The sequence below is a fragment of the Bubalus bubalis genome, chromosome 21, assembly GCF_019923935.1.
Source record: "Bubalus bubalis isolate 160015118507 breed Murrah chromosome 21, NDDB_SH_1, whole genome shotgun sequence".
Lineage (NCBI taxonomy): Eukaryota > Metazoa > Chordata > Mammalia > Artiodactyla > Bovidae > Bubalus > Bubalus bubalis.
The window spans coordinates 53,336,480-53,349,090 of record NC_059177.1 but is presented as its reverse complement, the minus strand read 5'-3'; the positions used below and the strand labels follow the sequence as shown (position 1 = coordinate 53,349,090).

Below are 12,611 nucleotides of genomic sequence, written 5' to 3'. Positions count from 1 at the left end.
ACAGCGCAGTTTCTCCCCACGACCACTCAGCTGATCACCTGCCTGAGGAAGATCCAGCCAAGCACTATGAAAACAGCGGCCCGAGAGCTGCGAAGAACCCTTCCATGCTTTGTGTTGGTGTTGGCTAAACTTATTTCTTCAGCTCAAATATTGTTTGCCAGGAACAAGCAATCAGGACCCACTAGAAGGCATAATCTGGTGGAGAAAAACAGACAGAGCCCTGTGAAAATATTTCCCAGGGTCAGAGCACACAGACAGCTCAATTAGTGGCCCCTAAGGGGCTTCACCGTGTCCTGCTGCGCTGTTCTGCGCCTGTTCTCATTTCACAACAGGAAAGCCCTTTGAATCTCACTCTGCCAGAAAACACACATGCTTCGTTTCACAAGCTCAACATTTCAAGTTATACTGGACTTCTTGTGCCTGTGTGTATTCAAAATGTGGTCACTGGCCCAGCAGGGGCACCACCGGGGAGACTGTGAGGAATGCAGGCTCCCGGGCCCCGGTCCAGGCCTCCTGAGTCACAACTTATGTTTCAGCAAGACCCCCAGGGGCTCTGTAGGGATGTCAAGGTCTCAGGAGCACTGCTGCGTTCTTCAACCTGGTTTCACAGCAGGATCCTCTATGCAGCTTTAAAGCACACACGCAGGATCCCAGTGAATGCTCCCTTTAGAAGTCACGTGGGAGCTGGCTCCGGCTACCTTTTCCGGTAGAAGAAGGAGCCTTACTGCCACCATGCCACACTCATTTTATTCATGGCTGCACATCTCCCCTCAAAATTCCATTCCATTTTCCACTTCCCATGTCCCCAGGGCTCCTTGTAAATGGTCCCCTTCTACCTGCCTTTTTCCACCTTTTCAATTTCCTCTCTAAAATACACTTGAGTCAACAAAAAAGATCTGAAAGATAATTTTGTTGTATATACAACAAAAATGTCTCCTCCTGAACCTGAGGAGCTCGAAATATTTCCCTGCTTACTTAACCAAGGTGCCATGCTGCCTGGAGAGAGCCAGGCTCTCTTACTTCCTCAGTTCAGTGCAGTCGCTCAGTCCTGTCTGACTCTTTGCGATCCCATGCACTGCAGCATGCCAGGCCTCCCTGTCCATCAGCAACTCCAGGAGTTTACTCAAACTCGTGTCCATCGAGTCGGTGATGCCGTCCAACCATCTCACCTCTGTCGTCCCCTTCTCCTCCTGTCTTCACTCTTTCCCAGCATCAGGGTCTTTTCAAATGAGTCAGTTCTTTGCATCAGGTGGCCAAAGTATTGGAGTTTCAGCTTCAACATCAGTCCCTCCAATGAATATTCAGGACCAGTTGGATCTCCTTGTAGTCCAAGGGACTCTCAAGAGTCTTCTCCAACACCACACAGTTCAAAAGCATCAGTTCTTCGTCGCTCAGCTTTCTTTATAGTCCAACTCTCACATCTATACATGACTCCTGGAAAAACCATAGCCTTGACTAGACGGACCTTTGTTGGCAAAGTAATGTCTCTGCTTTTTAATATGCTATCTAGGTTGGTCATAACTTTTCTTCCAAGGAGTAAGCGTCTTTTAACTTCATGGCTGCAGTCACCATCTGCAGTGATTTTGGAGCCCCCCCAAAAAATAAAAGTCTATTACTCTTTCCCCATCTATTTCCCATGAAGTGATGGGACCAGATGCCATGATCTTAGTTTTCTGAATGTTGAGCTTTAAGTCAACTTTTTCACTCTTCTCTTTCACTTTCATCAAGAGGCTCTTTAGTTCCTCTTCACTTTCTGCCATAAGGGTGGGTGGTGTCATCTGTATATCTGAAGTTATTGATATTTTTCCCAGCAATCTTGATTCCAGCTTGTGCTTCCTCCAGCCCAGTGTTTCTCATGATGTACTCTGCATATAAGTTAAGTAAGCACGGTGACAATATACAGCCTGGATGTACTCCTTTTCCTATTTGGAACAAGTCTGTTGTTCCATGTCCAGTTCTAACTGTTGCTTCCTGACCTGCATACAGATTTCTCAAGAGGCAGGTCAGGTGGTCTGGTATTCCCATCTCTTTCAGAATTTTCCAGTTTGTTGTGATCCACCAAGTCAAAGGCTCTGGCATAATCAATGAAGCAGAAATAGATGTTTTTCTGGAACTCTCTTGCTTTTTCAATGATCCAGCGGATGTTGGCAATTTGATCTGTGGTTCCTCTGCCTTTTCTAAAACCAGCTTGAACATATGGAAATTCACGGTTTACGTATTGCTGAAGCCTGGCTTGGAGGATTTTGAGCATTACTTTACTAGCGTGTGAGATGAGTGCAATTGTGCGGCAGTTTAAGCATTCTTTGGCATTGCCTTCCTTTGGGATGGGAATGAAAACTGACCTTTTCCAGTCCTGTGGCCACTGCTGAGTCTTCCAAATTTGCTGGCATATTGAGTGCAGCACTTTCACAGCATCATCTTTCAGGATATGAAATAGCTCAACTGGAATTCCATCACCTCCACTAGCTTTGCTTGTAGTGATTCTTCCTAAGGCCCACTTGACTTCACATTCCAGGATGTCTGGCTCTAGGTGAGTGATCATACCATCATGGTTATCTGGGTCATGAAGATCTTTTTTTATAGTTCTTCTGTGTATCCTTGCCACCTCTTCTTAATATCTTCTGCTTCTGTTAGGTCCATACCATTTCTATCCTTTATTGAGCCCCTCTTTGCATGAAAAGTTCCTTTGGTATCTCTAATTTTCTTGAAGAGATCTCTAGTTTTTCCCATTTTATTGTTTTCCTCTATTTCCTTGCACTGATCACTGAGGAAGGCTTTCTTATCTCTCCTTGCTATTCTCTAGAACTCTGCATTCAAATGGGTTTATCTTTCCTTTTCTCCTTTGCCTTTTGCTTCTCTTCTTTTCACAGCTGTTTCTACTTCCTCAGAGTTTTGCTCAAAAGTCAGCTTCTCCCGAGGCCTCAGAGATAAGCTTAGCTAACAGGTCAGCCACCACCCCACGTTTTATGCCCTTCTCGCCTGCTTCATGCTATCTCCTTGGCCCTTATCACCATTTAGCATATAATGTGAGTTTCTGGTTTATCAGGTCTGATTCGTCAGTTCACTTAGAGGTAATTACTGACTGTCCCCCTGTGCTGGGTGGGCCCTGCTCTAGGCACTGGGCAGGCATGAATAAACAGGACAGCCCAGACCCCAGCTCTCTGGGACGGGCATTCTGGTAAGAACACATGCTGTGGCTTCTCCAGCTCAAGAAAAACAATCCCTCTGCTTGATCCCACTTTTCCTTCTGGCCTCTACCCTGTTTCTACTTTATTTTCTAGGAAAACTCATCAAGAGATATCTATACCCACTCTGTCTGCAGACTCTCTCCTCCCATTGGTGCTAACAGTCTCCCGCTCCAGGCCGGCCACCGCCACTCTAACAAACTGTCCAGGTCACCGATGGGCCCATGTGGCTGACTTGGGTGGCCAGTTTTCAGGCCTCCCTCCCGTGACCACCCAGTGGAGTCTGAGCCAGGTGGTCACTCCGCCCTCCTGGTAGCCTTGCAGGCTTGCTGCCAGGGCGGCACTGTCATCTGGTTCCCCTCCTTGCTCTCCTCTGCTTCTTCCTCCTCTTTCCATGATCCGTGATACTGGAGGGCCCTGGGCTTCTCATCTCCACTCGCCTCTGTATCTTTCGTAACTCTGTTTTACAAGCCACCTCTACATTTGTAACTCACGACGCTGTAGCTTCAGCCCCGACCACACCTTAATGTTTGGACTTGTGTGTCTACCACCTACCCAAATCCCCATTTGGAAGTCAGGGAAGGGAGGCATCTCAAATTCGTCCAAAGAGAGTGTCTAAGCTTCAACTCCCAAGTGAAGTGTAGTAAATACTGCTTAAGGTATTCTAAGGTTTAGTTGGGTTGCTGCTGCTGCTAAGTCGCTTCAGTCGTGTCTGACTCTGTGCGACCCCATAGACGGCAGCCCACCAGGCTCCCCCGTCCCTGGGATTCTCCAGGCAAGAACACTGGAGTGGGCTGCCATTTCCTTCTCCAATGCAGGAAAGTGAAAAGTGAAAGGGAAGTCGCTCAGTTGTGTCCGACTCTTCGTGACCCCGTGGACTGCAGCCTACCAGGCTCCTCCATCCATGGGATTTTCCAGTCAAGAGTACTGGAGTGGGGTGCCATTGCCTTCTCCATAGTTGGGTAGATAAACAAAATTGTGAGATAGCCTATGATGGAATACAACTCAATATTAATAGGAATGAACTATTGATACACGCACCAATATGGATAATCTTAAATATATTTTGTTGAGCTAAAGAAGCCAGGCATAGAGGATGACACACTATGTGAGATCATATGAAAATTCTAGAAAAGGCAAATCTAACCTATCATGAGAGACAGCACATCAGTGGCTTCCCAGGGCCCAGGGTGAAGAAGACCATCTGTAGAGGGGCAGGAAGGAGCTTTTAGGTGGTGAAAATGTCTGTATCTTAACTGTGGTAGCATATACACAGGTGACTGCGTCAACCAAAATCCATCCAACAGGACTTTAAAATGCATGTATGTTATTACTGTAAAGTTTACCTCAAAAAGGTGATTAGACATAAGATGGCTTATTTGTTTAGAATATATAATGATCTAAGCAGACTCTAGAGCAGCTCTAAAGATGTTACTTTAGAGCACCAAAACTCATGGCGAGAATGTACTGTGGAGGGGTGTGAACTGGTGCGGCCACGGCAGGAAACAACAGAGAGGGTCCTCAAAAAGCTACAGACAGACCTGCCCAATGATCCAGCAATTCCACTCCAGGGTACATATCCAGAAAAAAACGAAAAGACTAATTCAAAAGCACACATGCATCCAGTGTTCACAGCAGCACTATTTACAATAGCTGAACACGGAAGCAACCCAAGTATCCATCAACAGACAAACGGAGAAAACCGTACACAAAACCCTCAGACTGGGGGAAAATATTTGCAAACCATGTGACCAACAAGGGATTAATCTCCAAAATTTACGAACATCTCACATGGCTCAATGCCAAAGAAAAAACAAACCACCCAATCAAAAAAAGCGGGCAGGCCTATACAGACATTTCTCCAAAGAAGATACACAGACGGCCAAGAAGCACATGAAAAGATGCTCAACATCATTAATTATTAGAGAAATGCAGATCAAAACTAAAATGAGGTATCACCTCACACCAGTGAGAATGGCCATCATCCGAAAGTCCACAAACAATAAATGCTGGAGGGGTGGGGAGAAGGGGGCCCTGCTGCGCTGCCGGTGGCAACGTGACTGGTCCAGCCACTGTGGGGAACGGTGTGGAGGGTCCTTGAAAAAACAGGCACCATAAGATCCAGCATTCCCACTACTGGACGTATACCTGGAGAAAACCATGGCTCTGAAAGGATACATGCACCCCAGTGTTCACTGCAGTGCTGTTCACAACAGCCAGGACACGGGAGCAGCCTAAATGTCCCCTGGCAGAGAAGTGGATGAAGCAGCTGTGGCACGTATATACAACGAAGTATCACTCGGCCGTCAAAAAAGAATGAAATAATGCCTCTGCAGCAACAGGGATGGACCTGGAGATGATTATACTAAGTGAAGTAAATCAGACAAAGACAAGTATCACATAACATCACTTATACGTGCTATCTAAAGAAATGATCCAAATGAACTTACAAAGCAGAAACAGACTCATAGACTTAGCGAACAGACTTGTGACTGCCAGGACGGAGGTGGAGGGAGAGGGATGGACCGGGAGTTTGGGTAGACGCAAACTACCACCTTTAGAACAGACAAACAAGGCCCTACTGTATAGCACAGGAACTGTATGCAGTCTCCTGGGATAAGCCGTAAGGGAAAAGAACATAAAGAAGTATATGCATGCGTGTGGCTGAGTCACTTTTCCGTAAAACAGAAATTAGCACAACACTGTAAATCAACTATACTTCAACATTAATGAATAAATAAGTAAACATCTCTATCAACTCTTTTCAACTCATCAGAATGGAATAACAAATAGCAAGGGTTTTATCACACAGGATAACAAGTTCAATGTAGAGCAGTATTTTCCTTATGAGTTATATAAGCCATAAACAAATGATCATTAAACACTAATATGACTCAAAATGGATTATGAGGAAAAAATGAACACTTAAATTCTGAGCAGAGGAAATTAGTAACAAAAACCCTTTACATTTTGTTTTTGTCCATAAAAGTCTGAGTCATAATTTAGCAGGAGCCTTGAGTATTTAAGCTAAACTAAAGCTGCATGTGGCAGCCACTATGCACAGTCTGTAGAGCTTAGCACACTGCAAGTTCAATCAGGGCCTGAGGCAGCCTTCTTACAAATGCAAAATACAACAACTAAAAAGACTTTCTTAGTTAAATGAGATATGTCTTAAGACTAGGAAAATGTTAAAAAAAAAAACCATTTCACTACTGCATTTTGCTAAGCACATGAGTTACACACACACAGCGACACAACCAGGCAAAAAAGTATTTATATGGTGAAGAATTATCATGTTAATTTATGCCAAAAAATGTCACGTTTGTTTATCTTAATGCAGGGCATAGTTAGGTTTTACGGTATCATAAAGACTTTTGATTTATTATTGAACTGGATATACAGAATATTTCAAAGTTGCTATCAAAAAAGAAAAAAATACTCAGTTGAAATTCTACCTAGCGACATAGGTTTTTCAACATAACTTTCTTCCCTATGCATCAAACTAAGGTAAGAAGAAAATATATGGTTTTTAAAAGATACCAAGTCATTTAAAAAAAGTCTGTTTCTGAATTTAATAGAATATCCTGGCCCATTAAACAATGGAATAGTTTTTGGAGAGAGAATGAATTCTGGCCTGAAGAAGTATGGTGTGTGACTGGAATACTCAGTGAAAGCTCTAGAAGGGCACAGAACCCAAGGAGTGACCTGCACAGCGGGGACGGGTGAGGAGTGACCCTGCAGGAAGCGCTGGCTCATGACCGGCTCTTTCTCCCTCGCTTCTCTCATTCAATCACCTTCTAAAGACTGCCTTCTGTGTTCTTTTTGGGGGGAGTTATCTTACCCTTTATCATTTGTTCCTTCAGTATTTTAATATAAAACCTACAAGAAACACAACAAATTCAAGGCTAGTATTAAAAGCTTGAAAAAAAATAACAAACCTTTTCCTTGATAATCAGTAAACTCTTCTTGGTGAATAGAATCTTGTGGAAGTGGGAATGATTACTTTCTAAATACTGTGTTAAAAGCAAGTACTTTCCTTCTGAAGCATTATGAACTTTATTTCTGTTTATCCTTATAGTATATTGTTGCATCATCCAAGTACAGATACCAGATACCTAATTTCTAATGATTTATCCCAAAACAAACACAAGAAAAGCAGGCCAATGGAGATATAATCAAAACCTCTTGAAAATGAAGTTACTGTAGTGTACCTAAATAAATAAACTATAACCAAAAGCTGAATCTCAAGTCTAGTAACTGACTCTATGTTGAATAGAGATCTTTTAAAAAGTGTTCTCATTCAACATATAATTTAATAGACTATTCTGTAAACTGAAGTGTAAAGATTACATTTACTCTGAGTCCAGATGCTTTCTCGACTGTAGAAGCACAAGGATGCCTCTGCCTTCTTCATCAGTAATACAGATTTATGAAAAGGTCTGCTGCGAAACACGCCTGACTCAAGGACTTAATCAAATCCTCACGTCACTGGTAAAAATGATGCCTATAACAGATGGCATTCACATTTTCAACAAATTTATATATTTATTTTTTGTTGATCACATAGAGAAAACAATTTGGATTTAATTTTTAAAATAAGGTTTATTTATAATAAACTATCTTTAATAATTCTATATTTTTATTCTAGGGAACGCACAACTGTAGACAAAGCTAGCTTTAACATGTATTGAAAAGGTGTACTCTTTATATTAATGCAAAATGGTAACTCTTTCTTTAAAGAATTCTCACTGCCTTTGAACTAAGAATCTGGAGCACCCACAGACAGGAGTTTGGGATGACCAGCCAGAATCAGTCCGGAGGTTTTCTGTCTTCTCAATTAGGTAACTGAAATAGGAATCTAGCTCTAAATATCATAAGCAAAGTCTAAATCTTGGAAAAATAAACAGAGGGAATATAACAAACTGCGTCAAATACATGCCTGAGGTGAGAAAGGGCTTGTTCTTTCATGTTGTGGCAGCTTCCAGATGAAGTCATCAGTTTCTAATCTTCAGGTTCATATCTGGAAAGAAATATGTATTTAATTAAGAGCATAGTGTCAACTGTTGTACCAAATGAGTTTACCTGAAACACTTCCAGTGACTAAGCCAGTAATGTTGCATCCTTCATCTAAAATCCCCGCTGTAGTACAAGTCAGATTCGTTTAAGGCATGATGGGGGTGAGTCGGAGGATTCCGGGACCAGAGAATGGACCAGATAACCACTGACATACCGTCAGGCTCCAAGTCTTTACTACATGTGGCATCTACACCCGTGTCAGCTTAGTAGATTATTATCTAGTCGAAGGCCTGATGGACACAAGCAGCTGATATGGCCTTGTGAGTACAAGGTTAACCAATCCCCTTCTCTAAGGAAAAGTTTGATCTGGGATTCACTTTTCAGCTCTGGTACCCTGGAACTCTGATAAAAGTAAAATGTCAGCTGAGTTTCCAGGCAGAACCTCTGATGGCAGAAATGACCCTGATTAGAAGACTCCATCTGGACTACAAGAACTGTGGCCAACCCTACATCCACGGCAGAAACCAGGGCTTAGGCTTCCCCATGTGCAGTGAGTTCTTGGACACATCCCTGCCAGAGTGTCACATAACTGTACCAGAGACACCGCTCCTACGTGGGGCATGCTGGCTCTGGCATCCACACACGGATCTCATTTTGTAGCACCTGAATTGTCATCTGGGGGCTTCTCTGGTGACTCAGATGGTAAAGAATCCACCTGCCAATGCAGGAGGTGCAAGAGACTCAGGTTCAATCCCTGGGTTGGGAAGATCCCGTGGAGAAAGAAACAGAAACCCACTCCAGTATTCTTGCCTGGAAAATTCCGTGGACAGAGGAGCCTGGCAGGCTACAGTCCACGGGGTCACAAAGAGTCAGACACAACTGAGCAATTAAACAACAAAAGTGTCACGTGGGAGCACAGTGTGAGCAGGCCCTGGACTGCAGCAAGGACACCACTGAGCAGAAATGCCTGGTGTTGCCCTATGTGCTTGCTGAGGTGTCTGTCCAACATCCTGCTGAGAGAATCCATGGCATAAGCAGCCCAGTGTGGCCCTGAGTGACTCTAAAGGTCCAGCTGAACATGAAAAGAAACCCTAGTGGGTGTGACGAATGAGGCCTGGCCAGAGCCCCTTTGCCTTCCCCAAATACAGGCTGCTGGACTGAATGACAAAGCAACTCCCCACTGGTCTGACCTCTCCAGACACGAGATTAGGCTTAATGAAGGACAGACATCAGCCCAGCAGGGGGACAATCCAAGGGGCAGGATCAGCACAGCTTACTTTGCCAGTCTTTTCCTCAGGTCTTTGATTTGGTCATTCTTCTTAGTAAGAATCTCCTTCATGTTTCGAAAAGCTGCTGTTTGTTGGAATTTCTTCTCTAATTCCTACATAAGGAAAATTTTCAGTCCATTAATAAGAAATAGTTAAGGAAAGAAAGAACACATCTGATGAAAATATACATTTTTGCCCTAATTTACTAATACTGTGCTTCTTTTCTAATTTATTTTTAATGTATTTATATAAAATTAAGACTATTCAAACTGTGAGAAGCCAATAAAATGGTAACATTTCCCAAGTTAATAAAACAAATAAACATACTATGCCACAGATATGGGAAATCTATTTGAAACAGTAAATTCATTTTCAGATAAAATAGACATGCTCTTCTTTCTAAATCCCAAAGTAGTGCCAGTATTTTAAGAAGAGGATTTTAAATTTAATTACAGTTTAGCTTGTATATTCTTAAGAGTCTAATCCCTACAGTGAAAAGAATAGTTCTCTGCATGCTGCTGCTGCTGCTAAGTCGCTTCAGTCGTGTCCGACTCTGTGCGACCGCATAGATGGCAGCCCACCAGGCTCCCCCGTCCCTGGGATCCTCCAGGCAAGAACACTGGAGTGGGTTGCCATTTCCTCCTCCAACGCACGAAAGTGAAAAGTGAAAGTGAAGTCGCTCAGTCGTGTCCGACTCTTAGCAACCCCATGGACTGCAGCCTACCAGGCTCTTCCGTCCATGGGATTTTCCACGCAAGAGTACTGGAGTGGGGTGCCATTGCCTTCTCCGAGTTCTCTGCATACTGCTTGTAAATTAAGAAACAGGGACAGACCCCTTCAGAAAAATATCACCCAACCCTCTGCCAGACTATAAACAGGATGATCAGGACAAGCAACATGGGGGTGCAGGGTGGTGGGTGTGAGCATACAACAGGAAGGAGTACAGGCTTCTTATTACTACAGATACTTTAGTGTCAGAGAGCAATCTTTCTACCAAAAGTGATAAATCTTTTAGAACACAAAGTGCCTAATACCTTGAGAAAAAATAAAGTGAATCTGCAGCTATCCACATTTCCCTTAGTTACACTGCATTCATCACTCAATCCGATGTGGACAGACAAACCTGACCTTTTCAGCCATGCTCAGCTGCTCCTGTACCCTCAGTAGGTCGTGCTTGGCCGTTGCTAGATTCTCTTCCAGGGATTTCTGGTTTTCTGTCTGGTCATTAAGTGTCTTCTGAAACTCACTCTTCAAAGCAGCAACTGTGTTTTCCAAGTCACTCAAGTCTTGGGCCTTTATAAAATCCTATGAAAAATACGTACACCCACATAAGTTCACGCTGACATCCTAAATAGTAACGGCTTTAGACTCAACACCTCAGTGATAGAAAGAGAGGAGGCTGTGTGTTGCGTGTGCATGCCAGCCTCCCCCACCAGCCTCCTCTGCCGCTGCAGTCCTGGAGGGTCACTCAGTACCCAGTGCATGATGTCCTGCTCACACACACGGTCACTCAGCAGTCACTGATTTCCAAGTATGTCAAATATGATTTACGATTTGTTGGAATTCCAAAGGGAGAACGAGAGAGGTGAGATCCTAAATTTGACAAGGTTGTGTTTCCCAGAGTTGGGGTGACATGCTTCACAATATTATAAGAGCCTAATTAACACCTCTTGAGAATATGGCTTGCTACATTTACAAGACTAAGTTTTTTTATCTTAATTTGAAATACACATATTCGTACACTTTGTGTAACATAAGCAGTTGGATCTTCTCTCTACTTGGATCATGTTTTCTACCAGATACCATTTATAATGTAAAGAAGAAGAATATTAATAAGACAGGAAAATGGTCTATAACTGCTAACTATGAAGACAAAGCACTACTATCAACAAAATAAAAATTCCTTATTTTTGAAATCTGGTCTTGAAAATGATTTTATTTCACTGTATCTCTGTATGCATTTTGCTTTTGCCAAATCTTAAAAAAGTAAAATTGAAGGAAAATCTTCAATAGCTTGTAAAACAAATTTATCATCCAAAAATGCAACTGTTCTACTTTTGAGAAATTATACAACTGTTCCACAGTATTCAGCTGTTTTATAAATTTATGGTCCTTGGTATATAATGATTGAAACTCATATATATTTCCTTTCATTTTAGCCATGTAAGAAGTATCCCTTTATTTTAAAAAAGTATCTACAGATGAAATAATGTAATGTCTTAAATTCGTTTCAAAAATCATGGGGGAGAAGAGAAGAAAGTAGAGGTTAACATGAAACAGGCTGGCCACGCCTTGGCGACTGAGCGGTAAAGTTGAGTGACGAGTGCCTGGGTTACATTACACTATTCTCTCTACGCTTATACATGTTTGAAATTTTCCACAGAAAAAGGGTAACCACCGTCTAATGAAGCGAGTTTGGGGATTATCTGGTAGACATTTACCGTGGCACTAAACCCACTAGGAAGGCCAGTGCTGGAAAGAAGACTCAGTCAAACCGCCGTGCTGGCGGGGTCCTACTACAGACTCTCATCTCCATGCAAAGGCCACACGAGGCAGAACCGTGCCCACGATGGCTTCCAGGCTGGGGCGGGGCTCAGTCACTCCACTCAGACAAACCTGGAGAACTTTAACACTGAATTTCACTGTTTTACACAAACTCTGCTAGATACAGATGGATCTGAAGATGCACAACTAATAAACTAATTTCATTTTATCATACTCCCGAAGGGAAATTTAAGTAAAAATAAGTTCTGTATAATAAAACCCAAATTCAAATCCCTGGTGGCGCAGTGGTAAAGAACCCGCCTGTCAATGCAGGAGGCCCGGGGTTCGATCCCTGGGTCGGGAACATCCCCTGGAGGAAGAAATGGCAGCCCGCTCTGTATTCTTGCCTGGGAAAGCCCATGGACAGAGGAGCCTGGCGGGCTACAGCCCATGGGATTGCAAAGCCTCTGACAGGACTTAGTGACTAAATCACAACAACAAATCCAATTAACTAAGAACTCTTCCATTCTTCTCTCTTTCCTATTGGAATTGGAATGGGAAAGTGAAAGGGAAAAGAACATAAAAAAAAAATTAAGCAAATCCTAGATGCCCATGTGCTCTGGGACACGTGAAGCACGTGAGCATGCATGTGCCCCCT

The 12,611-nt window shown here is 43.1% G+C and overlaps 1 protein-coding gene across 4 annotated transcripts in view; it reads right to left on the bottom strand.

The window, feature by feature from the left end:
- LZTFL1 (leucine zipper transcription factor like 1) overlaps positions 1-12,611 on the bottom strand; it is a 35,179-nt gene that overhangs the window by 9,243 nt on the left and 13,325 nt on the right. For 2 of the 4 annotated variants that reach the window (XM_006077505.4, XM_025272676.3), the window contains 3 exons: positions 10,598-10,774; positions 9,479-9,582; positions 7,768-8,205 (listed from right to left, as the gene is read on the bottom strand). In XM_006077505.4, coding sequence (XP_006077567.1) covers positions 8,187-8,205; positions 9,479-9,582; positions 10,598-10,774 — 300 coding nt within the window. In that variant the 3' untranslated portion in view covers positions 7,768-8,186. Of the gene's footprint in view, positions 1-6,732; positions 7,065-7,767; positions 8,206-9,478; positions 9,583-10,597; positions 10,775-12,611 lie in introns of those variants that run through there. The other 2 variants (XR_329224.4, XR_329223.4) reach the window with 2 other exon arrangements.